The sequence below is a fragment of the Macrobrachium rosenbergii genome, chromosome 13 (assembly GCF_040412425.1).
Source record: "Macrobrachium rosenbergii isolate ZJJX-2024 chromosome 13, ASM4041242v1, whole genome shotgun sequence".
NCBI classification, from domain to species: domain Eukaryota; kingdom Metazoa; phylum Arthropoda; class Malacostraca; order Decapoda; family Palaemonidae; genus Macrobrachium; species Macrobrachium rosenbergii.
Genome location: NC_089753.1, coordinates 22,189,575 through 22,217,112, shown reverse-complemented (window position 1 = coordinate 22,217,112; position 27,538 = coordinate 22,189,575). Strand labels below are relative to the sequence as shown.

The 27,538-nt window shown below is 35.5% G+C and overlaps 1 protein-coding gene across 21 annotated transcripts in view; it reads left to right on the top strand.

Moving 5' to 3' along the window:
- Window positions 1-27,538, top strand: part of LOC136844997 (zinc finger and BTB domain-containing protein 14-like) — a 152,983-nt gene that overhangs the window by 100,093 nt on the left and 25,352 nt on the right. For 2 of the 21 annotated variants that reach the window (XM_067114591.1, XM_067114572.1), the window contains exons 6-7: window positions 22,690-23,002; window positions 25,667-27,401. The exons of 10 other annotated variants lie outside the window; for them this stretch is intronic. In XM_067114591.1, the coding sequence (XP_066970692.1) occupies window positions 22,690-23,001 (312 nt within the window). In that variant the 3' untranslated portion in view covers window position 23,002; window positions 25,667-27,401. Of the gene's footprint in view, window positions 1-3,830; window positions 4,528-5,187; window positions 5,688-9,453; window positions 9,801-15,044; window positions 16,768-22,689; window positions 23,003-25,666; window positions 27,402-27,538 lie in introns of those variants that run through there. 9 more of the 21 variants (XM_067114596.1, XM_067114577.1, XM_067114590.1 and 6 more) reach the window with 8 other exon arrangements.

Genomic DNA, 27,538 nt, shown 5'->3' with positions numbered 1-27,538 from the left:
TTTTACAGCATTGGCCACTGCTTCTGGATGACAGCTGTTTGTAGTTCATTGGGTGTATTTGAATGAATACATACCTGTACAAGAAATGCAACCATTCAAATGTTTTTTTTATTTTTGTCAGAAATATGTGAAGAGTACATTATTTTTAATGTGCTAGGTCTTGTAGCTAAGATGACAGTCATAACGCAGAACTAGAATATTTTCAGCACACAAACACACGGAGCAAAAAGATCGAACATTTGATGTCTTGTTGTTAGGAAATGATTATAACTAAGGAAAGACATCCTGTCAGGACATTGTAAAAAATTTATGTTAATGACCTTGTTCATTGTTGTTTCAATAATTTTTAAAGCTTTTTGTACACCCAATAGAAGAATTTATTTTGGTATTGATGTGATGGCAGTAAATACATTTCCAACCACTTCATTGTTGTTATAAAATTGGGAAAACCCATCTAGATACTGTGTAGAGATGCCACCCTACTTACAAACGAGTTATGTTCCGGATGGCCATGTGTATATTGAATTGTTTGTAAGTTAGTTACAGGCAGTCTCCGGTTAACGGCAGGCTTGGTTAACAGCGATCCGGTTTTTTGGCGCTTGTCTAGTGACGAAAATCGGCAATTTTTGGCGCCAAAAATTGCCGATTTCCACTTATCAGCACCGAAAATCGGCAAAAAAGCTCCAGAAATCGCCGATTTTCAGTTAGCAGCGATTTTCGGTGATCCGGTTTTATGGGGCTTGTCTAGTGACGAAAATCGGCAAATTTCGGCGCCGAAAATCGCCAATTTCCACTTATCAGCGCCAATGTTTGGGTATTGGCACCAATACATACCTAACAGAGGCGCCGATAACCGAAAATCGGCAGTTTTCGGAGCGATAAGCCCCGAAAATCGCCGAAAAAGCTCCAAAAATCGCCGATTTTCGGTTAGCGGCGATTTTCGGTTATCATCACACCCTCAGTAATGGAACCCCACCGATAACCGGGGACTGCCTGTACTCTACATTGGTTCTTGATAAAGGATACTGTTAGATACTATAGAGTTGTAAAAAGGCCTCTGGGTATCATTGATATATGCATATCTGTAGTAATATTTTTTCGTAGAATGAGAAATCTTGTTTCATGGGAAGAATTGGCCTTCGCCTATGCAGTACAAGAAAAAATCCTGTGTGTTGCCCTTTTACATGTACTGCGTAAGTATTGTACAATAAAAAGCATGTGTAAAGACCCTTAATACCGTTGTGATGATATTCCTAGAGGTCTACATATAAGCTGATTCTTGGTTTATTCAAACCCAGTGTGATTCAACTATCACCGTGAATGGAGTACTGTAGGTTATTACTGTATATGATTTTTTTTTTTTTGCCATTGAAATTATCAGATTCCTCTGTAAGTATTTTACTGTAAGCTTTATTGTGTTCCTTTTCCCTACATGAAATAGGATGTTTAGATACCAGTTCCAGTTTGAAAGTCAAGTTTTGATGTATGTTTACATTAGTCTTCATGTTTTATTATGGGTTACTAGTTAACCAGCTTGTTTCTCAGATGATGTAGTAGCAAGTGCTGTCTGTGCCAGGTGACAACTATGCAAGATCACCACTAGATAATATTACTACAGATGACTAACAGGTTCTGACATTAATTAGAAATTAGCTCAGAAATTGTCTGGAACGCTCATGTAAGTACTCAGTTGAGTTAGGTAATGATCCTCCAGGTAGCGTTATACATAATCAGGAGTGGGATAACCAGAAATGGGAATCAGTGGTTAGTAAAACAACAGTTGAACATTGCAGGCTATGGTTACCATGTTTTAGCAAGGAACATGTAGATTTTTGTTAAGAAAACTCACACAAGATTGTAGTTACTTGAAAAGTAGTTGAAAATACTGTGGTGATATTGTGTAAAGGTGGTACTGTAGAGGTGAGTTTGAAGACACCATGACATGGAAATATTACACACACGTTCAAGAATGTATTGGTAAAGGACCAGCTGATGACCCTTTCATCAGGACTATGGTAACCTCTGGATGCAGAGGCTCTTAACCGTTATAGAGTTGAAGAGCATCTCTCATAGGTTGCAGGTGTTACAAGACCATTGGAGAACATCTCTCATAGGATGTTGATGTTGTCAAACATAAGTAGTGAATTCCTTTTGTAACTACAATTGTGAATCATGCCAAAGACTTTTCAGATTAACATAATTGTTAGATTGTTAAGGCCTTTAATGTCTTCTTTATAGTTGAAACATTCAAATAGGATTCATCACCTAATATTTATTGGTAGGAGAATTTTAAGCATCCCTTAGCAGTAAAGAAGTAATAGAGACAGTGACTGTTTTCTTTACTTCTAGTGCTGAAGTTGGCATATACTGGCACTGCATTAACATGCTGACAAGGGTTATCTTTTATTGCAACATTATTGAAGACTTTGCAATACAGTTTTATATTCAGTATGCAAACCACAGTTCAGTATATTGTCCCTCCTCCAACCCTTGCCCTTAATGAAATTGCGGAAGTATTGTTAGAACTTAGGCTTGTAGTTGGAAACTTAATGCTTATTTACACTAAAGCAAGCAAGTGTATATTCACACCAGAAGCAATCACAGTATTTCCAATTAGTGAATGTATGATTTAGTGTTCAGAATACTGTACCTATGAAAACAATGATGTGCTTGTTAGGAAATCAAGCACAGTAATGGATGTGTGCAGTATTGCTCTTACTACTGTCATCACAATGGGATACGTGAAGTTTTGGGTTAGCATCGCAGAGGATTCCCAGGAAAATATATATAGTTTTACTTATGGGTGCTGGTATGGGCAAGAGGCTGTGCTGGTACAGGCCTCAGTTAAGCTGAGAACATAAAGAGTTGTATTCCAGTTCATTGTTCTCAAAATCTAAACACCGTATAACCCTGTATATTCATATTTGACAAGTCACACTTGATCTTTATCATCAGGGAATGACCCCTTTCCTCTCTGTTTAAGTATGGATACACCTTTACAGTCGTAGTCACAAGCCTTTCTGCTTTTATCTTCTCTGATAGGTGATAATGTATCAGTTGAAGTTCTGTGTGTTATAAGATTATAGAAATTATTATAGACAATTATAAACACAAGCTTTTCCAGAAGAGAAATCGTTAAACCTGTTTTTGTGGTTGGCAGAAGCTGTTGATGAAGAACAATTTTGATTGATTATGTTTTCCTGTGAATTGTGAAATTAAATTATTTAATAACAGCACTGTGGGTGTTGTTCATTGGTTTTCTAATGTATCATACAGCAATGCATACACAAGTGGATATCTTTTTAGAACCTTTTCATGACTACTTGTTCATGAAAGATTACAGTGAACTGTTTGGACTTGTTTGGTTTTGAAAGTAACCATCTTTAAATCTCAACCCGATATTTTGCGTGTTGTTCAAGACTATATTCACTCATTTGGAATGGTATTACTATTTTATTCTACTTTTATCACAGACATGTAACATGTGTTCATGGTAGCTGTGAAGAATGATGAAAATAATGGTCGTAGCCTTGCACAAAACTTCGGAAACATGTAGGGTTCATGGATCAAGTTAGATGGGCATCATTGATTCTCGTTGACTGGTGACATGGTTTAGTTAATGATGGGTGCTTTGAATAATTTTTTTTTATTTGGGTATCAGAAGTATAGTGGAAAAAATGGCCATCTGAAAATCAAGGAATGGGACTTGCTAATGTGTGATAACAGGTGGAAATGACTTGTAACATTTTAGTGATTTTAAGCAGCTGCTGTAACTTTTCTGAAGGCATTTTAGTGAGACGATTCTAATATTGATTACCCTTCCCCTACAGATGATGGGCATGAGCATCCCTCAGAAGGAAGAGAGGACAGGAAATTTAACCACCAACTATAAAGCACCATTTCGTCCATCTTTCCTGTTTGGATTGGAAAAGGCTTATGGGGGAGAAAAACCTTATCAGTGTTCTCTGTGTCCAGCCACCTTTTCTCTGAAACGGAACATGAAAGCGCATGAAAAGTTGCACACGGGAGAAAAGCCTTTCAAGTGCCCCGAATGTGATTATCGCGGGGCTCGTAAGCATTATTTGGAAAGTCACATCATACATAATCATCAAAAATTATGAATCGTATTCATTTGTCCAGAGGGTTATTGCTGTTGTGGTCGTGTTATATGTGTTCTGAGTACCTGTAATATTAATGCAGGAGTAAAACTCCCCTTTAGTACAGGAGGTACACCAATTTTTTTTTTTTTGTGTTTAATATTTTGCCATTTCTTTCCCCTTATTTTGAAATGGCGATACTGCTCTATTGCCATAGTCTTTCAGGATTTTTAATTATCTTAAGATTTCTGTGAAACCAAAGTGTGTGTGTGTGTGTGTGTATGTTTGCATATGTGGAAAGGTTGTATATTTTCAGTGAAAATTGTATTACAGTATTTCTTTTCCAACATGGAATATTTTTAATGTTTGTACATTACTATTTATAGTTACGAGTGGTTACTGTATTCTGAATAAAATGGATAACAACTAAGCTTGTGGTTTCATAGCACCCTTGAAAATAATTACCTGTGTAATGAAGTTTGGCAGAGAAAAAGAGAAAATATTGAAGGAACTTCTAACAAACTAAGAAAGGTGGGAATTCTAGAGTTTTTCCAAGATCTTAGTCGTAAGTTATTTTCCCAATTTATGGGAATTTCTTTACAGAAAATGCATGTGTATTTACATACACATAATGTGTATAGTGTATACATACATGTGTGTGTGCATACGTACAATATACAAGTGTGGCATCCCAGAAAACCTCTTAAGTAAGTCAATGAAAAACATGTATGGGGAGCAAATATTTTTGCATTTTCCTTCATGTTCTACATTATATACATTTAGTTCTTGGCAAAATGAGGTTACTTTCGTATTCTCTGCAGAGTGTCTTGGAATATCAACAATCTTTTTGTCTATGTAATTCCACTCAATCTGTGGAAGAGCATTCAGTATTTATTCTGTTCTTTGTTGATCCTTCTTGCTTTGTGCTTGGCCTCGGTGTAATGGAAGTACTGTAGTCAGTTTTCTCAGTAGATAATTAGTGAGTTTATTCTTTTAAGAGGTTGATTGAGAACAAAAGAATTCAGCGTTTGACTGTTGCTTGTACACTACTACAACAATGTTGACTGAAAGCAGTTCTACCTCCTCACAGGTTGGTGCAAGAAATTCTCAAGACGTTGTTTTTCAAGAGGGCGTCTTCAGCCAGAAAGGCCGTAAGTGCATGTTATGTCCTTTCACTACATCCTCAGAGACTAACTACATGAATCACATGCTTCGACACAGAGAGAAAAAATCCCACATTTGTCCTCTCTGCTCAGCATCATTTGCAAACAGGAGCAACTTTACATCTCATTTGAAGACCCACACTGGTGAGAAACCGTACAGGTGTCCATATTGTCCTGCAGCGTTTGCTAAGAATGGGAATCTTAAAGTTCATATTCGAATACACACTGGGGAGAAACCCTTTGCCTGTCCCATGTGTCCTCATCGTGCAACTCAGAAGATTTCCCTGGAGAGGCATATGATGACCCACAACAGAAAAGAAAAGGAGGGCAACTGAATATAAAGTCTGTAAAGAAAGTAGACAGTATTTTTTTGCAATGAGGTCTAGTATATTTTTTTATAGCAGGAACTTGTTTTTAAATTTTGTATGTCTTGAGATACCTTTTAGGATTTTTATTTTGCAGAATTTTGTTAGTAGTGAAGTTATACATGGATTTACTGGAATTGTATATTATGGTGTTGTGAAAGTGTGTTTCTGTATCAAGAATTGTAAGCTTTTTTGAGTTTACCCTGTTGTGGCTAATATATTGTGAATGGCATAGACTCTTGACCATAGATTTGTACAGTACTTGCGTAATGGTGTGAATATTTAAGTGGTGTGCGTGGAATATTATAGGTGGAAGTAAATTAAAAGAATGAACCTTCTTTCTAGGGAGATTCTTAGTAGGGTTTGATTAGTTCAGATTTAAAATCCTGACTGTGACTTTTTTTATTAAGGTAAAAAAACTTTAATTTTTTTAGACAAAAAAGATCAGGTGAAGAAATTAAAATCAGGATATTAACAGCAAAAGTATAAACCAGAGTTAACTAATGAAAAGGGTCATTAACCTTACTCTAATCATTTGTTAGGTATCCCGTCCGTATTACTGTTAATTAATTTTTCATGCGTGTGTAATGTGTAGAGCATTGCAGATATTGCAGTAGTTATTGTACAGAGCACTAGTTAGGTATAATTTCCACCAAGAGATGCGTAATTCCTCTGTAAGGTATAAATCTTTAGCTTAGTGACCTTACCTTGTGATCAGAATTAGTAAGCACAGCACAGCTATAACACTTTTCCCTGGTTCTTTAGATCTTTTGATTGTGGGTTTAGTTATACCCTGGATAGTCTGTTGCAGCTGACAAAATGTTTGTTCTCATTCTTTTGAATATTTTATTTTTCTGCTATCCCAGATAGGATAGAGGAAAATTTTAGAACTTTTTTGTCACAGAAAGAAGTACTATGTCCAAACATGGTAATTTTCATTGTACGCGGTATTGGATGTACTTTGAAGAACCTTGTTCAGAAATGCTCTTGGAGTTTTGAAGATAATCGGTTTTCAAAGCACAGTCTAACTGACTATGAAAAAGCTCAAAGTCTTGAGTGCCACATAAGAAACCAACCATCTTTTTCAATTCAAATTGCATCCACATGCTCACCAAATATGGGTTCTATTTTACTGAAACTCAATCTAGGTACACTTCATAAGAGTGAAAACACAACCCAACTTGTCAGCTCAAAGGATACCATGCTGTTCCTTTCTGAAATCACTCTCAGGCAAATGTGATACTCATTTTTATATTTGTTCATTGTTCAAAGATGCTAAGATTATTATTACTGTATTATTATTATTGTTGTTTTTATTATTATTGTTATTATCATCATCATCATTGTTATTATTATTATTATTATTTTATTATATTAATAAATATTCATATGGAAAAAGTTAAGGTTGAGGGATAGATCATTGCACTGTTGCAAAATGTAGAGACTGAATATAAAACACATGCAATCAGTACCCACGTCCATCTCCATTCAAGTTAAGACCTGGTGGAACCAGGCAGATGGCTGCTGGGGACTCACCAGGCAGACTTACTGGCTCACCCAGACCTCTACTACCTAGCTCAAAGATAGTATAGTCACTTGCCAGTGAAAATTCATCAGGACCTGAATGAGTCACAAAACTTTAGGTCACTAGGGATGGGAAGTGTGTGTGAAATTGCTCAGCTACCATGACCCATTGACTTATAAGTGACTGCAGAATGGAATTCAGTGCATAAAAGATGAGAAAATATATAGAAAATAAATAACAAACATGGGTAGATTAACAAATAGCTACATGCAGTTTATAAATAGGTACAGTATAAGTAAACAACCCATCATTGGTGCATGGCGTTAAGGAGTTGGCATTTCAGTGACACAAAAGAAAGCAGTTGTAGTCCGCATAGGAACTGAAGTCAGTATTTAACATTCCTTCAGTGCTTCATGAAGAATTTATTTGCAGCTTTGTGATGCATCAAGATGATGTGCGATCATTAATTTGGTGGGTTGTTTAATGTAATTAAGTGTATTTGAAGATCAGCACATTTGAATAAAAGAATTTTATCATGGTGCTTTGGAATATCAGTGTTTTAATAAAACTAACGTCAGACTTTTACTTCTGTTGCACCTCAAAAATACTGGTGCATAATTTTTTGTGGATGAGTAGGTAATGGTCAGATAGTGTGTCTTACATTTCCATATGAGATAACTATAAATGGAGAGTTCTGAGGTTGGTTTTAGATTGAAAGCCTGTGAGAATATATTGGCTTAGTCTTGACATTGCTCTGCTATATAGAAAATGATACTAAGTTTAAGTGCCATTGTGAATGACTCCATATATTTTTATGTGTGTAGTATTTTAAATTATTTTTGTGTTGTGTCATCAGAAGTTATTTTATATGAAGGTTAGTGTGACATGAGAAGTGTTGTAGTAAAGTTATGATGTACTTATACTTGAATAAATCATAGAAGGTAATGGAAGTATCAGTACCCATCAGTTCTGTAGATAAAGGTAGTGGTGAAGAAAGTTTTAAGTGATTAAACTGGGACTAAGATTGTAAATATGAATGCTGCCAGGCTCGTTTGTAAGCATGCTGTCCTTTTAATTGTATTACAGTATATACTGTAGTTATTTTTGCTGCTCATAGTAAATGTAGAGTATTTGAATGAGGAATACATGTTTTAGCTCTTTAGAAAGTATGGATTACATAAGTTGTATGTGATCAGGCCCTTCATCACCATCAGTAGTTTATTAATGGCTTTTGATCAGAAATGATCCGTAATAGTGTCTCATCATTTTAAGAGATCTTTTACTGTCTTGCAGTTAAGATTGTTTGGGTTATTATACAGTCATTACAAAGACTTCCAGAGTATCAGTTGGGAGAATCTTACTGTCTCACTATTCACCAGCTACCACAACTGGATTGGGACATCTTTAGCCCGATCATTTCCTTTGCATTACTTGTGCCTTTTGTAGTAGTGATTTTTTTGGACATGGTCTGTTCTACTAAGTTGGAACTGTTGTTTTTCATTATAGCGGAAATTTTTCAATCCAAGGTTACGCTTACAGTAATTTTTTTAACAGTGCGTAACAGTGTATAAGCGTTTTAGGGAAAAAAGTTTAAGGAAAAAAGTATTGTTAGTGTATAGAGTTACATATCCTCCCTTATGAACTGTATGATAGAGATTACGTTATTTCAGTTTTCTTTTATTTTGACTTATTTTAAATCCAAGCTAATCATTTTAGTAAAGAGGGATTTTCTGATGTCGTGACCTTAGTTGTGATATTAATTTCTAGTATCAGATCAGTCAATCCTCATCTTTCTTGGCTAACTAGGGACCTGAGGTGGATAATATTTGGGGTATATGCTGTGTATTGTGGCTCCTGTACTTGTATTATATTTTGCGAAAGTTGTTTTAAGATTACTGCTGATGAGACTCAGCGTAATTTAGTACTGCTGCACTCACGTTTTGTGATGTGTGAAACATCACTGTTAACAGGGTATCGTGGTTGGTTAGCCACTTCCTAGTTACTGTGTACATGGTAATATCACTTTCAGTGATTCTTCTAAAGTAATCTTAATTGCGCTATGTGAAATTTATACATATTTTTGTATTCATTTTTAGACTAAAAATAGTAGCACACAGAATGAAGTGAACTTCTTAATTTCTTAACGTGGTAAGTTTCTTGTAACTTTTTTAGTAATTAATTAATTTGTATGTAAAATATTGATTTAATTATATGGTTGCACTTTTGTACAAGCTTCAGGTAACTTTAACATTTTTCTCATATTTCTCGTGAGGATTGAATTTAAATATAGTTTTTCCTTGCAGGCAGGACATCCAAAGAAGAGTCTCGTGGAAAGAATTGAAAGCCCCAACAAAGCCAAGCAGTACCAGTGCACATATTGCTCCTACTCATCCTGGATAAAAGTGAACTTGACAAAACACCTGCTTGTGCACACAGGAGAGAAACCATACTCTTGCCAGTTCTGCCCAGCTAATTTCTCTCAGAAAGGAAATCTGAAGACACATTTGAGGACTCACACAGGAGAAAAGCCGTTTGCTTGCCCCAAGTGTTCTTACCGTGCCACCCAGAAGTGTTCCCTCCAGTGCCACATGATCAAGCATCTCAAGAATGGGAATTAGACAGCAGCTCAGCTCTGGAAGGTGTGCAGAATGTGAGTCCTGTTGCTGACTTTTCAAATGAGATGAAATAGACTAGATTAGTTGTTTATGTTTATATTTAATTTTTTTTTTATTGTGGATGAATTGGTATTATAATTGAATTAGTATTTACTATTTTAATTTCTGATGGACTGATGATTTTTGTGATTCTGCCTTGAGTGAACTGAGTAGCAATTGTACAGATTTCATAAATACACTACAGTAATCAGTATTTACGTGTTGTGTATATTCAGTTATAGCCACATATACCGTAACTGAAGTACAGCAGTGTACTATTCACTTGAAAACATTTGTGGTGTATAGCGTTTTGTATTTTATTTATTTATTGTAATCATGATGTGTTGGGACAAAAACTATAGATTAATGAAAACAGTTTCTTTGTTTTGCATAGAAATCTTTAAGAGGACATAATACTCTGTTATTCTTGCAAATAGCTAATCTGTTCTAATACTCACATATGTCCATTGTACCTACAGTATTGTTATAATAGACACTGAAAAGAAAGTATGTATATTGCAAATAACTATGAATTTATCTTTTACGCAAATATTACAGTATGTATAATGTACATGGTAGGTGGTTCATATTCCACTGTAATCACAAGATCCATAAAATGCAAACATTTTTAACCAAATAACTTGAAGTTCAGTATTTTAAAGCACTGTATTTAGCCATGTGTATTAGAACCGGAAATTTATTCAACCTCTGGACAAGCTTGATCACAGTCCTTCTTTTCTCGACTTTTGAAGTTGGTGCTGTCCTGCTCTGCCTTCTCGCATCCCTGAACAAAGCAAGACATCTTTGGTATCCATTTACATCTGGAAGTTTATGCCTTTCACCATTTTGCATGTTACGTAGGTGATCAATGAGATGGATCATACCACTTTCGTAGTCCTGTGGTTCCAATGCAGTATGACGTCTATGTTGCCTCCGTAAAGACTAGACTTTCAGCCTAATGCCAACAACACGTTCGTTAGCTTCGAGTTGGCAGAGAAACTTTGTCAAAATTGTCATTTCTCTGACTAGTAAGATGATACAGCGACTGAACCCCGCAACTTCCTGGAGGAGACAGTACGTTTTGGGCCAGATCTTTTGAGGCCAGGAGCATCAGTCTGTCCATCTCATTCAGGAAGAACCTGTCAGTTAAGTACTAGGATGGAATGTAATCATGCTGACCACATTCATCTCTTTTTACCAGGGGATGTTGCCCATAGGTCCTTGGATTCCTTTTCCTTGGATCCCATGGTGGATGCTCAACAAGTCATGTAGTTCACCCAGCTCTTGAGGGACAGGTTGCATCCCACCTAAGGTATACGGCTGCAAGGAGAAGGTGTGTGTGTGGGACTGGCCCCCTCCCTTTCTCCTGTCTTTCTTCCTCTTCCACTGGGCAGAGGAACAGTGAACGAGCCGTCACTCGCTGGATGGGCGTGCATGAAGATGTTCTAGATGACTGAGCATACTATCTATAATCTAGCTCCAATTGGATTAGTAGATGGAAATCCTTCCTTCTCTCTAGCAAGGGGAGAGAGGGACTGACTATGAGCAAACCAGTTGGTTATTCATAGCTTTATTGTCTCAGACACTATGGGTATTACATTCTTTTAATTCGAAATGCCCAGAATTCTGACAGTTGAACATCTCTCTTGTTCAATAGATCAGAGGTGTGGTCTTCTTCCTTTGTTCTTCCATGACCAGGAAGAGAGTACCCAGGTGAGTCAAGCTACCAGATAGTTTAGAGATTTACTCAGAATCTTCCCTCCAAAAGTAAGTCTCCCTTATGTAAAGACCGAGGGTTTGTATGTTAGGAAAAATACAAATTACTTAAAAAATTTGTCATTTTTCAAACTGTTTAAATTCAGGTACATTGTTAATGAGTTGGCAGGTAAATACAGTAGAGGCTGAACATTACAATATTGAGGTTTTCTTGAAGACAAATGTGGACAGTAATCACTTGGAATGTTACAATGTTTTTGAAAAAAGATCATAAACTCCCTTTGTTGTATAAGGAATATGACATTTGATTTGACATTTATTTAACAACTTGGTATCTTTCTGACAGAAAATGGTCCTGTCTCCTCAACAAATTTGTGATAAGTAAATACTGTATTTGCTGTCATATATCAGTAAGTACAGACAGTCCCCGGTTATCAGCGATTCGGTTTTATGGCGCTTGTCTAGCTACATCGGTAACTGAATTTTCGGCACCAATATTTGTCAGTACTGTATTTGGTTATATTAGTGATTTTCAGTTATCATCACGGCATCGGGAACAGAACCCCTGCCGATAACTGGGAACTGCCTGTACCTTACTTGTGGTATGGAAGTACAGGCAGTCCTTGGGTATCAGCGGCCTCAGTTATCGGCAATCCGGTTTTACAGCACTTGCCTAGTGACGACGATAACTGAATTTTCGACACCGATTCCTGTTTATCGGGGCCGATCTCCGGTTATCGGGGCTGATCCATGGTTATTGGCGGTGCTGGTTCCTGGTTATCAATGCCAATAACCTAGGGTCAGGGCTATGATCGCCAATTTTCAGTTGTCAGCGATTTTCGGTTATCATCATGCTGTCGGGAACAGAACCCCGCCGATAACCAGGGACTGCCTGTAAGTGATTAAAGAAATAAAGAATAAAATACTTACTCCTTTTCCATAGAGAAGTGCTGTGCTTGATTTGCAGGTTCGTAATATAAATTGGCTTTTTCTGGTTTTTGGGTAAAGATGTAAATTTTTTTGTTTTTAGAACTTTAAAACAGAAATTTACAAGATTTTTTAATTTTGTATACCACTTCCTCTTACTTCTCTGTGAAACTTTATAACCCTTTCAAACACAAAAAGGTCTGCTCATGGGAGTATTGTTTGAGAATAACAATGAAGTGTTTTGAACACAGAGCATGTTGCCATAATTTGAAGGAAAAAGAACTTAAGTATTAGGTAAGTATATCAGATTTCATTTATGTCTAAAAAGTTGAGGAAACTTGAATTGAATTTTGGAGCCATTCTCTGACTTTTTATATATTTGATTCTTACTGGGTTAGATTGAGTTTTAGTGTATTGCAAGACTTGGAGGAATATTTGATTTTATGTATGCAGGTATTCAATTTATAAAACTGTGTTCATATCTTTTGTAACTTGAGAATCTCTATAAATTTGAGTCAGATGTCAAAGTCCTTATATTAATTAGGCATGTTAATTCTGTAGCATTCCAAGAGTTTCCATTTATTACTTGAATCACTGACTAAAAAATGTTTGGATGCTTTCTAGAAAACTTTTGTTACCAGTAAAAGAATTATCCCTCTGAAACTCACAGAAATTCATTTTGTAATCCACATAAGAGTACCACTCACAAAATATTATTTCAAAAAGGGCAAGAGAAAAAGCATTTGTTAAAAGATTGAACTACAGTATTTTGAAACAATCACAATGTAGTCAAATGCAAGACAATTTTGGTTTTAAAGCATATAGTACTTTATATATAGGATTTTTATTTTTCTTCTTGTGTATGCATACATTGAAGTCTGTAAATAATAGCACAGTAATTCTTGATGTCTAAGATTTTCCGTAAGCAGTCTGAAAAGTAGAGGTAAGAAAATGTCCACTGCTATGTACAGTAGATATGTAATGTCAATCCTGGCAGGGAAAAAGACAATTGAAGATTATTGTAATAGATGCTGGCTCTGTGGCTGGTGGATCGAAAATAGTTTAATCAGTAGATGAGTTGTCGATAACCATTGTTAAACATTTCTCTCTCTCTCTCTCTCTCTCTCTCTCTCTCTCTCTCTCTCTCTCTCTCTCTCTCTCTCTCTCTCTCTCTCTCTCTCTCTCTCTCTCTCATCCATGTGAATTACAAATGTCCCTAATTATATGAAGCAAGTCTTTTACTGCTTTGACTGTGACTGTAAGGCAAATCTTAAAGGATGGAGTCAGGGTCAGACAATCTTCGGTTGCTTGTGAAGGGTAAGGAGTAAACCTTAGGTGCTTGGGTATACAGTATCCATTCCATAATCCCATTCTCATAGTACTGTATTTATAAGATAACTAGGAAAGTTTACCTCTTGAGCTTCTCTTCGTAGCATCTGGATGGAAAACTGTTTTGACTTGCTGTTAGGATGTTGAGGTGGGCTGGTATGGCAAACTGCTTGTCTGGTATGAGAGATCTTGAGTGCATGAGAGAGCTCTCAGCTGCTAGAACAGCCATGGTCTCTCATGGGCAATATTTGCAGTATAGGTTATTAAGAGACTGTAGTTCTGCCATTATATTCTTGGAACTTAGCAGCCTGCTGTTTGGTGAAGAATTATTGTTGGTCAAGTCTTGGTGAGTAGATGAGGGAGGCTTGTTACTGGAATAGTTCACTGTAAAGAAAATTCTATTATATTTTAGGAGCTCTGAAAGTTTAAAGAGATAAACATAGTTCGTCTTTAGCAACTCCTGTTTTTATTTTTTTAAGTACCATTTGTGTACATACTGAGGTATTAGGTGTCCTTTACCATCTACTAAAATTGGGAAAATTTATAGTTTCCTTGGCCAAATTAAAAAAAATATCTTCATACTAGTGCACAGTTTATCACTAGTTGAAATTAATATACGATCTTTAAAGCCAGTAATAAATCACCCATCGTAAGATAGCATCTTTTTTAGAAGTTTTTAAAGTTCGAGAACTATACAGCACTCGGTTTCCAGATTTGTTTCTTATCCAGTGTAGATATTTTCAAATGTCTTCATTTGTGTTTTGTTTATTAAAATGTATTTCTAAAAAATAAGGGGACTGTTCAACTGAAATCATGATGATTGAAAAGTAGGTAGTGTAATATAGAAATATGTTTCGTATTTGGATTTTAAAAGGCAGTACAGATAAAGTGGAAGGAAAAGAAAAGCCACAAGTATGTGATGGCTGCTTAAGAAAGATTGGATATTTTTTCATTGATAGATTCATTAGGTTACGGTGGCATTGTATACTTACTGCAAAACATATTGCATACAAAATTAATTTTCCATTTCCTTCTTATCCTTAAATATCAGCTTGATTGTTATGTTAGCTTTGTTTAAAATGAGGCAAAAGTTAAGGAATTACAGGGGATTTCACATAGATTCATCACTATTTTTATTTGATTAAAAAACACTTTTGTTCCTTTCATAATTCATTTTTCACTGTGTGGTAGGGATTGTAAATAGATGATACAAATTGGTAGCTGTATTTGTACAGTACTGTCTTAATAATATCATCCTTTTTTCACAGGTGGATGCAGCAAAATACTCTCTCAATACAGAACAAGATCCAACAAAATTCGTGTCTCGTGTCGGGCAACAGGACACAGCAGATAGCCCCTTCGATAATGAACAAATGCCTTTACCGCACAGCACCTTTGACCCAGGTCATCATGCAGCTCCAGTGAAAAAACCCTTTCCCTACCCACATCAGCCATCATCGTTTGATCACGGAGGAAACCCAAATCTCCACATTCGAACTGGTGGTGTTGGAGAAAAGCCTTTCTTTTGTCCATATTGTACATTGTCATTTGATCACAGAGGAAACCTGAAAGTTCACATTCGAACTCACTTTGGAGAGAAACCTTTCTCTTGCCCACATTGTCCATCGTCATTTGATCAGAGAGGAAATTTGAACGTCCACATCAGAACCCACACTGGAGAGAAGCCCTTCTCTTGTCCCTTTTGCATTTACTCCTCCATTCAGAAGATAACAATGAAAAAGCATATTTTTCGTAAACATTCTGGTCTAGATGTGAATTTGATTAAGAAACATAGTGAAATGTAATCTTAGGCCTAAAAGTCATTGCAGGTTAAAATTTCCTTGAAAGCAGTGTAAAAGTTGGGAGGTATGGACAGCATAGTTTCAAACATTACTACTGGTATGAGTGGCTTATGTAGTGGAAACTAGGTAGTACTTTATTTTGACGTTTTTATTTTCATTTGAAAGCAGTTTTGATATTTATTACTCAAATAATGCTCGTAGGACTGTTTTAAAAAACAGTCAACTGTACAAAAGAAATTTTATTTTATTTTATGTATGGTAAGCTTATTCATTTAACTACTAGAGAATTTTGACAATTTTTTTTATCAAGAAATGCAGACTAAGTCAAACGTTGAAAGCACTGTAGTATAAATAAAAACCTTCCATGGACAATTGTTTTTATTTTAAATCAGCATATACAGTACTTTCTTTCAATATTCCTGAGCTTTGCTCATAAGACATTGTATTTTTATCAGTTTGTTACCAACCAGAATCTTTCTCACCAAAGAATTTATGTATAATAGCAAAAGACTGATTGATTATATACATAAGTGTAACTTCCTCTGTGAATTCAACCTGGTCAAGCAATCATTTCATGAGAAAATTTATTCATCAGTAACACTCATTTGTAACAAGTTTATCAAGAACATATCTGTGTGACCTTTCAAAAGTTTTAATATTTGTTCATAACAGATATAAAAACAGACAACAATTGTGCTGTTGAAAACGGTAAGGCAATAAATATCATGTTAGCCATATTTTGTGTTCTGGATATTGTCACGAATTACAGCTCTTATTATTGTGGTCTGAAAAAATTGTCCTTAGATTCTCCACTTATTTAATTCTTGGAGTATGTATCATGATTAATTTAAGTGTTTGTATAGTTCAAGAAAAACATTGTATATTTATTTCTTATTGAATGAACACACTTCGTTATTTTTGTTTTGTAGATTGCGAGGCTTGTTTTTTATGCAAACGGATTGCATACAACTTAGGTTTATTGGCATTTGTCTGCAATGTCTGCAACACCTTTGTATGCAATAATGAGTAACTACAGATCTTGTGAGGTCGTCAGCCAAAGATTTCACCTTTAATTAGAAGCATAAATGTATCAAGGGTAGGGCAGGCAGCTGATTTTTTGGTTGAAACCTCATATGGTTAACTTTTCCAATGCCCAAGTGTGCTCCAGCATTTCTTATAAGTGTAGACTTATACAAAAGGACAGGTTAAAAATATTTTAGCTTTTGAAAAAAATGTCTGTGGATCAAATATATTCTTTTCCAAATTCAAGGCCTGAAGTAAACATTTTACATCTTGCGTACTACAGTGGTTTAATAGAGAAAACATGGCTACTTACAAATAGTTATCATCAGTAATTATCGTTTTATTATTCTTTGGGTCTGATTTATAAACATTTCATGATCCCAGATTTTAGATATAAAAAGGTCTTATAGTGTTGTGTTACTGCATTCATCTCTTAAGAAATTTTGGATTATCATCAGGAAAGCTGTAGAAAGTCAGTCCTCTGAGATGGCAGTTTGAAGTTCAAGAGTGTAGTCACAACTGAATGTCACTGAATTAGAGCAAAAATGAAATTTAAAAAGGTCAAGTAAAAAAAAAAGCATAACTTATTTTGTCAAATACTCAGTATGTGTATTAGTATTTATTTGCTTGTGTCAATGACCTTTTGTTTTCTTATGCCAAGTAAACACAAATCATTCATCATTGTAAGGATTGTCCTCAATAAATTGCCTGTGTCTTCACAGGGGCATTAGTAAGTGGTAATAGGTGTCACCTGATAGAGACACTGCGTTCATCTTTAAGACTCCGAGCTGGGTTGAATATGTGACTCAACATAAATGGTGATGCAATTATAAATTCTACTTTTACTGTTAAAAGAATTTTATTCTTTTGCTTTTTGTTGTCTGAGTTTGTACTGGAAAGGAAGTTCACCAGTGTTAAATCAAGCTAATCCTGATGTAGTGTTAATATGACCATACTTTGGCCTGTTTTGGCAGTTTTTTCCATGTAAGTTCTTGCTCTACCTCAACACATTGTAAAATTATGCAAGCATGAATTACATATTTGGCAACTCTTCTTTGACCACACTCCATGCCACAACTGGCTTGAGATGTGTTAGAACCTGACTTTTATTAAAATGTACATGGTGTAAAGCAGCCTTTAGTAGTCTAGAGATTGGATTAGTGGTGTTGTCTTGTATCTTAATTTGATTAGTCTTGAGGTGAAAGTGTTATAGATAGAGAACTTGCGATAAAATTTTAATATTGTACATGATGTAGTTTTAGAGTTCCTATAAATAAGGTTTGCGTGTGATTTTAAAAGAAGTACATTTTGTAATATCAATACATTTGAAGTGTAAAATTTAGTAGACAGTCGCTTTATTATTATTATTATTATATTATTATTATTATTATTATTATTATTATTATTATTATTATTTATTATTTATAGTTACAGCATAATTTGTGATGGAAATGATTTGTTATGCAAATAAATTTTGTTGCCTTTATGTAATATATATTAACTTGTTGCACACAGATACTGTTGATTGGCTATAGATTTATTTAAAAGCAGCATTTACTTTATTTTTTATATTCCGTGATCTAGGAGGATCATAGTTTAAGATGATGAAACATTTGTGTGTAGAAATTAACCAGCAAGAATATAAATGTAAATTTGTTCTGAAATCTTTCTTGTTGTTTTGTTTGTATGATTTTAGGTGCAAGTACTCTCGCAAAGGTTATGTATTTGTTTGAATAAAGATTTGTATTGTGAGAGTGAATTGTTTTTGTCCTTTACAATATTACTGTACTGGTCAACTAGAGCAGTGATCAGCACCTTTTTGGGGAGAGCGGGCCAGACAACTATGCAGCATCTTGGTGGAGGGCCATGATGTCAAATTTTAGTATAAGGATCGCTCAACGCCTTAATCTAGGTAACAGCTGTTAGATAATTAGTGTCCAGGTGTCAAGTTGGTGGACCGGAATGAAATCCCACTCGGGGTGGAGGTTATTGACCCCTGAACTAGAGTAAGAGCCAGGCAAATATGACATTGCCCATTCAAAAGCTCTTTGGGCTTCATTGTATCTCATTACTGTAATGGTGTGTCAACGCAAAAATCCATTCACTCCACCTGATCCACTTCTACCAAAGGTTTATGTGTGTCTGTGTGATAATAAAGACTGACTTTGGGATCCTACAATATCAGGCTGGTCTACTTGGTTGATCATCCAATAAGAATTTGCATGATGCCTTTTATATATATGTATTAAATGCTGAAACTTTGTGTATATTTAATATTTCACTCATACTGAAAAAGTTTTCAGTTAGTTATGTAAAAGAAAGTGATATCCTTTATTATTAATATCACTATATAAATAAAGAAATATATATATATATATATATATATATATATATATATATATATATATATATATATATATATATATATATATATATATATATATATATATATATGTGTTAGAACTATGTACAACCCGGGGTAGCACCATCAGTGTACCTCTTGCAGTGCACTGTAGACATTACTTAAGCGTCCCTTTGTCCCCCAGCTGCAACCCCTTTCATCCTTATTACTGTACTTACTTTCAGAAGCTCTTTCTTCTTCCTTTCCTAACAGTTGATTTTGATTCATAGTGCAACTGTGAGGTTTTCCTCCTGTAATACCTTTCAAACCTTTTTTATGTCAGTTTCAGTTTCAGTGCTGGATGACCTCATAGGTCCTGGTGCTTGGCCTTTGGCCTTAATTTTATATTCTATTCTATATATGTGATAAATTATAAAACAACCATATTTGAGGGAAAAAGAATAATAAATGAGTATTAATAATGCTATTAACAGAATAAGCAAATCAAGGAAGAGAAGATAAGATAAAATCTTTTATTAACACTTAACAATATGTATACTGAAAGTACTACAACATGAGGAAAAGTCAGGGTGCTCAAATATATTGCAGTAGATGGGGACCTAGACATAGAACAAGGTAGTCCTATGTAAGTGTCAGCTTCTGCATAAAGGGGTGGTGAAAGTGAAGGGATACAGCAAAAGCAAGGACAATAATGGATATAAGAGGGGCAAAGGGATATGTACCACTGCCCCTCCCATTATTGTGCCTGCATTTCTAATCAAGTATGCATATACTGTATACGCCAAGATTTCAAAGGATATCATGGTTTTTTTCTTCTCAGCTTAATCCCTGTGATTATATTTACAGTTTCAGTTACTTCTTTGTTAGAGATCAGAAAAGTATGTGTTCCGTCAAACAACAAAAATATCGTCAAGGAAATTTTGCCAAGAGATTCATCACTGTCTCTTTATTCAGTTGCGTAAATTCTCAGAAGCCAGCCTTCTAGATTAAGAGCTTTTAAATTTCATTGTCCTTTTGAAACTTGAATACTGGGCAGTGATGAATACAACTTAGACCCATATGAAAGTTTTAAGAATTTGATATAAAGGTGTGATTCTGTTTGGTATCAGTGACTTAAGACCTCCATTCATATTCTCTTTATTGTTTCTTGCTAGACACCCTCTCCTAACAATTGACTCATAGTGGAACTGCAAGGTTATCCTCCTGTCACACCTTTCAAACCTTTTTACTGTCAGTTTCCGTTTCAGCGCTGAATGACCTCATAGGTCCCAGTGCTAGGCCTTTGGCCTAAATTCTATATTCCATTACATTCAGTGGCTTAGCTTCCCAGTTGATGGTATTGTGGTGTACTTAACAATGCATATTTCTTGCTCTGAGATCAGCTGAGGTGAGATTACTTAAGTAAAGTTTTCCAAGTTTTTCTTAATGGGAGTTGGAGACCTGTTTCCCTGTTAGGGGTGAATTGCTTAGTTGATCACATTAGTGAGAAAACCTGGGGTTTGATTCCATTATAAAGCAGGTAATTTGGGCATATTCTGTCAAAATATGGAAGATAGGAGAGAGAGAGAGAGAGAGGCAGATCCATATCATGCCTTGTAAATTCAGTAAAATTTATTTTGATAGCCAAACTTACCTTTCTGTCTCATCATCTTCATACTTTTTTAATACATTTAACTTTTTAAGTCTGAGAATGCTTGTGGAAGGGGCAGATAAGGATGCAAGGGGGATAGTTAAAATGTTTAAAAATGGAGAGACAGCGAGAATTGATGGGTTTACATGAGACATGCTGCAGTATGATAGTAGAAGTGAAACTGAGTGACCAGCAAGAATTTTTAAGGTTTGTCTTGATGAAGAAAATGCCCTGAAAGAATTGGGGAGGGGATAAATTATTCCACGGTATAAAAGTAAAGGTGAAGAAGGTAACTTGGTCACTTCAACTTTTTTACTTATATGGGGGCATAACATTGCTTAGTGTACCAGGGGAAGTGTACAGTAGAATTTTGATTGGGAAATTAAGATAGACGACAGAAGCACTGATAAAAAAAAAAAGAAGGACAATATGGGCTTAGGCAAGAAAGAGGATGTGTGGATCAAGTTTTTTATTTTTTTGAAACATTTGTGTGAGAAGTTTGAAGGTAAAAGGAATAAGCAATATGGGGCATAAATAGACCTAGCTCATGAAAGAATCAATAGAGAGACAAAGTGGAGGGTGGTGAGGAGATATGACAGGGAAGATAAGCTGTTGAAAGCAATAAAAGGTTAGTGTGAAGAGAACAGAGCAAGTTTTGTAACATATAGTAGGGTGAGTAACTGGTTTGGTGAAAAAGTGAGTTTTGGGCAAACCTTCAGGACTATTTAACATCTTTCCAGATGGAGTAATAGAGGTGAAAACCAGACAAAGGCCTAACATTGTCGGATAGAAAAATGGTCCATGAATGGAGTGTGGATTGGTTCATGCTTGCAAATGATTTGGCACCGATTGTGCATAGTGATTACAAACCACAGAAAGCAACGAAGAATTTGGGAAATTTTTGCAAGTGGAGCAATTTGGGAGTAAATGGGAGCCAGATTAACATTTTGAGGTTAAATGGAAAGTAGAAATTGGGGCAATGATGGTGGAAAAATGGAAGCAGTTGATTTATATGGGTATTATGGAGGAGGTATACTTGAGGACTGCAGGATGACAGAAGAGGCAATTCACACAATAAGTGAAGTCATGAAGGCTGCAGAGTGCGTGCAGAAGATTTGGAAGAGAACTGTAGTACTTACGAAAGCCAAGGTTAACGTGTGTAAAGGAACCATTGAGCTAACTATCCTGTGTGATAGTGAATTGGGGAGGTTCAGTGAAATTGCAGAAAAAAGTGAAGTTGTTGAGATAAATTGTTAGCGTAGGTGAAAGGATAGCTCATAGTTTTTTTAAATGGCTTGGTCATGTCGGGAGAATGGAGGACAATGAGAAGGTGAACAAGATATTTTGAGAGGAAGACTTACAAAGGGATGATCAGATGGAGGGAATATTTTATTTGGAAAGAAAGTAATTAAGATCTGGGAAGCTGAAAAGTGCATTCGAGGTAGAGATGAATGGTGCAGTTTGTTTGGGGGGTTTGGCATACTGTTGATGAACCCTCTTTGTAGGTGCATAAAGTGGATAATGATTCTTGAAGATTTTTTTGTAGAAGAATGTATCCATGATCCTGACAGTTACAAGTATGTGCCAGTGACTGTTATGCATTTTTTCTGAACACACTGAACACACATATAAATAAATATATATATACATATATTTAAATATATATATTATAATATATATACACACATATAGTATATATATATATATATTTTTTTTCTGGAAACAAATAAACCAAAAACACTTAAGAAACTTACCTCGTAATCCTAGGAATTCCAGTGCAAGAATAATATTTTAAGGTAATTTTGGTGTATCACCCACATGTAGATTAATATAGCAACTGATAATTTAAGTAAAGACTATGAAATCAGCCTAATCTATACATTTGGGGAAATTTGATTTGGGTAAGTGGAAAGGGTCTGAAATAGTTGTAAAATATGAATGCTTTGTGGTTGTACCCATATTTCATAAAAGAAACATTGAGAATGTAAATGAGGTAACCCATGAGTATAGAAATATGTGTCAGAATGTTGCTTCTAGATTCACAAAACCGAGTCGCCTGAACACTCCATTTAAAAGCCCCGTTTCCTCTTCCGCAGGTTCACAATGTGGAGCCTCGCCTGGAAGTTCTGGAAGGGGGTATCAGTGTCAAAACATTCCAGTGCACATTTTGCACTTACTCCTCGCTTCACAAGGCGAAGCTAAAGCAGCACATTCTGATCCATACGGGAGAAAAGCCCTTTCTCTGTCCGTATTGCCCATCGCGGTTCTCGCAGAAAGCGAATATGAACACACACATGCGCATACACACGGGGGAGAAACCGTTCGCATGTTCGCTGTGCCCTTACCGGTCCACTCAACTGCATGTCATCAAGAGACACATGCTGAGACGCCATCTGGTGAACAAATAAGGTAATGTTCTTTCTTGTACGGAATTTCGTTCACTGCACCTCCTCAGTATGCACGTGAAGTGAAAGCATTTATATATATATATATATATATATATATATATATATATATATATATATATATTATATATATATATATATATGTATATACTTTATATATATGATCACTATTATATATATATATATATAAAAGATTTTACAAAGAGCAGATTTAAACAGACTGTACTTTTTAATAGAATGTTACGTACCTGCTGAAGTAAATCCACTTAGATATTTTGTCATGTTCATCAAACTGAGTTTCCTCCAACTGCTATTTTGATAATATTTACAACTGGAATTCTTATTTGTATTATCTCTACAATTAAACCTCTTCCCATTGGCTTATACCAAGGTATTATTTAACGATTGATTATGAATATGGTAGAGGATGGATTGAGTGGTTCAAAGCTACAGCAAGAAGAGTAGTGAGGTGCAACTGTCATGGGATGTTCATAAAGTGTAAGGAAATATCTGTATTTAGTCAGAAGAGCATATTTTCTTTCAAAATGAAAGTATTATTGCCTCAGGTTTCTCAGGGAACACACTTCATATTCGGGTTATCTTGGCCGACATTGTGTTACAGAAGTCTAAGGTAACCTCTATTCATGTTTCAATTACTTTTATGGATGAGAAGAAGGTGGCACAGTGTTTTGGTGATTTTGGCCGGTTGATTGCAGAGTTTTATTTAATTCAGGAAAAATGTTTGAGGGAAAGATATGAAAAACATAAATCTGGAGGCTTCAGTTCAGTGAGTGATCCACACAAACATTAACTTTAATCAGGTTAAAATGAACAACTTTCATGATATTCTTGGCAGGAGAGATAAAGGTAAAAGATGAACTATTTTGCCAGAATTGGTAACTAATAATTTATTTATACAAGTGCGCTTACCATGAACTGGTAAATGGTTTTTAAAGGTATTTTGTAGAATTTCTCAAAACAAGAGAAGAGAAGTGTAACTTAAATTTTACTAGACTTGGTGGCCATCAAACAAACCCTTCTTTTTGACCCTAAATAAATCGGCCTCATAAGTTTTGTTGTACTTGGTAGACTTTGATGTCCAGTGTATATTGTATTGTGGTTTGGGACTCATGTCAATCATTTAAGTTATTCATTGGTCCCATCCACTTTTATTTAATGGAAGTCATCTCATGTGTCTCAGATTTCTGTGATTCTCCCCGTGACAAATGAAGGAGAGCACTGCCTGTTTCTTTGATGATTTTGATATTTTTTTAAGGAGCAGAATGTGAATACAATACATTTGTGTTAACATTAGGAACGGGCCTCTTTTAGTTCATTTGAAATGCATCGGAATTTCACGAGTACATATAAACTGACATTAATTATTGTATTAGTGGTATAGTGCTAGGCTGCTGTTCATCCTATCCCAGGATTGAGTCGTGGCTGGATGGTCATCTTTTTCATTTTCTAAATAAGGATTCAAGGTGTTCTGTAAAAAAATGCTGTATTTCCTTATAAAAATATGTGCTGTACATTACTGCTGGCACTACAGAAGATGTTATGATTGGTACTGCTAATAAATTTGTCATAGTGAAACTAACAAGAAAAGATCTGTTGTGTGATTTTGTGTAATTTCATTGCCTTAGATTGGTTGGTCTTGTCATTAATATGTGTGACTACAAACATGACCACAGTAACAATAAATAGACTAAGTGCATTAAAACAATAAATGTTATGATCCCTTTTGCATGTTTTGAAGTCTCTGTCTTTCCACTCTTTCCATGTCTCTGTGGTTCTTCATGTGTGAGTGTGTTTAAATATCTCTATTGTATAATTGAGTTCTGCTTAATTTAATATTTGCAAGTTAAAGGCCAACTCTTTGTAAAGCATCATAGGTGTCACTGTCTGTTTTTCTTTTTTTAGAAACTATGGTTAACTAGGGCATTTAAAACTTTTATCAGTCAGCTAAACTATTTAGGGTTTATTTGGAGCAACAAAGACTTAATTTCAAGTGATTTGTTGTAATGGAAGGTCTTTCTTATGCATATTACTGGTCCACTGGTATGGTGGGTAGCGTCATGACATGCCACTTGGATGTTGCAGGTTCGCGCCTCCCCCAGGGCGACGAAAAATCACTGGCCCTGTATCCTGATCAGTTACTGCTGCAGTGTGGGGTCTGGTGAGAGGTTGAAACCAACATTCTTTGGAAGCTTGAATTTCAAGTCAATGACCCCTGTGTGCTTGCTCCATGTGAATAGGTTTCATCCAGTGAAATAATAATAATGATAATCTTGTTTATAATGCTGTATGTGGTATTTGAATATAATGCTGTATGTGGTATTTAATAAAAAAAAGTTGTTCGCTATGTGCTATCTCTGGGATTTCATCTTCAACTGTGTAAATCTGAGGGAAGGTTTTTCAGCCAAGTATTTCTATTTTTAAATTTAACAGCTGGAAAATATGTATGAACTGAAATTAACGTTGGGAGATTTGCAGGTTGATCCCATGATTATAAACGTGATGCCAAACTATACACACATCTCAATTTGGCAAATGTGTTCATGAGGTACTTTAGTGCCTGATATCAACTGGAATGCTGTGAAATTGCCCTTGCAATATAAAGTGTTTTGTGGGCATTTATCTAATTATGTACATCTTTTCTTTGCAGGCTGGAAGCGTGAACCCTCAGAAGGGCAGCCAAACCTATTACTGTCCTTCGTGCTCTTTCACAACAACGTCCGAGATGAAACTTCGTTGCCATGTGCTGATGCACCCTGGGGCAAAGCCATTCATCTGCCCATGTTGCCCAGCTTCCTTTACCCAGAAAGGCAATCTGAATGTGCACATGCGCAGGCACACTGGAGAGAGGCCATTTGCGTGTACGAAGTGCCCGTATCGAGCGTTCCGCAAAGCCACTCTTCAGAGGCATTTACTAAGCCACTCTTCGAGTGGGAGTAATCAGAATATCCAGTAATGTATCTTACATGGCACAGACACTGTTTCATATAAAAATTGTTAGTGGTGTTCCTCTTTGTATCTCTGGCGTTGTGACTAAACTGCAGTGATAGGATTGGTTTTTTTTCCTTGTGCAGTCAGTGTCATTGATTTAAACTGAAGCTCATAGTTACTTTATTCAGTTATGTTATTCAGTTTACAGAGCATGGATGACCCTCTGCTTTGCTTAAGCATTCTTTATGCTGTCATCAAAAGAATGTTAACCAGTTGAATTAAGAATTTTGAACCAATCTTGTTTAATGCTCTTACATAAGCATGAACTGCACGTACATCAACACTTCTAGTTATTAGATTATGAATTTTGATTTTAAAAAGAAGCAAATTTATCAATCACAAGTCACTCAATTAATTTCAAATGTTTGGATATTATGTAAAGATTAGGTAATAAGTTTCAAGATGTCAAGTAAAAATGTCATCGATTTCTGTACTTTTACATAAATGGTTAATCTGAAAATTATAGGAAAGGTGATGTATGCTCTTTGTCACAGAAGAATGACTATTTTCGAAACCATTATTGAACCTTAGGGCTTATGTAGTACTTTGATAAAGTTTAAAATATCTATGACCAATATATTTATGCTGTTTTGAAATGAATCAAAGGTAAAACACCACTGAAATGTTTATTTTAAAACTTCTGAAATTGTAAAGAATGTTGTTGATTAATACCCACTTCAAACCATAATTATCTTTGTGCAGGAAATTATTCTCAGGGTTTTTGGTAATGGAAAACACAACAGAGCTGATGCAACAAGTATCATGCCTTTTTGAGTAGAAAAGGTTAAATGCAATATGTTATTACTCGGACTTAGTGGCTGTTGCCTCATGGACCTAGCCAGTCTCCGTTCTTGGTCATGATGGTGTGATTGAATCTGGTCCCATAGCCTGTAGTCAGTTAGTAATTTTGGAGTTAGAATCAGTGTAAGCTTTTTTTTTTCATGCAATTGTGGCTCTCAAACGTAAGATGATACCACAAGATATTTCAACAGAAAAGCAAGTGCGTTTTCATGAGTGCGAGGCCTGTTTATTATATTTACGAAAAGTTTGCTAAATGTGAAACATTTAAAAGAAAGTGAGAGGGCACACAAGGCCATAACCCATTGGTCTATTGATTGAGGTATCCTGTTCTGTTCTTTCAAAACTGTTGTCACTTAGCAATGTCATGAAAATGATAAAACTAGTTGTGAACTCATACTGGGAAGCCCACTGATTACCAGTTATCTTCTAGCCACTGGAGAAGCAGAAAAGGGGACTACAGTGTAATATAATGTGTAGCCGAAATGTTTACTGCAACTTAAGCTAGGAAATATGCAATGGAGATACTGTTCATTAGTACCATTGTAAACTGTATTCATAATGTACTTAAGATTTAAATAAAATTGTTGGAAGTTTTTCTTGTTTAGTAAGCAGACGATGTAATCCTTTTCTTTCTTTTTTGCTGACCCACTCTTGACTAGGGACATATGAACCTGATGTATTTGTGGTTACTAATGATTACTCCTCAAGCTTAAAATTGCTGCTATAAGGA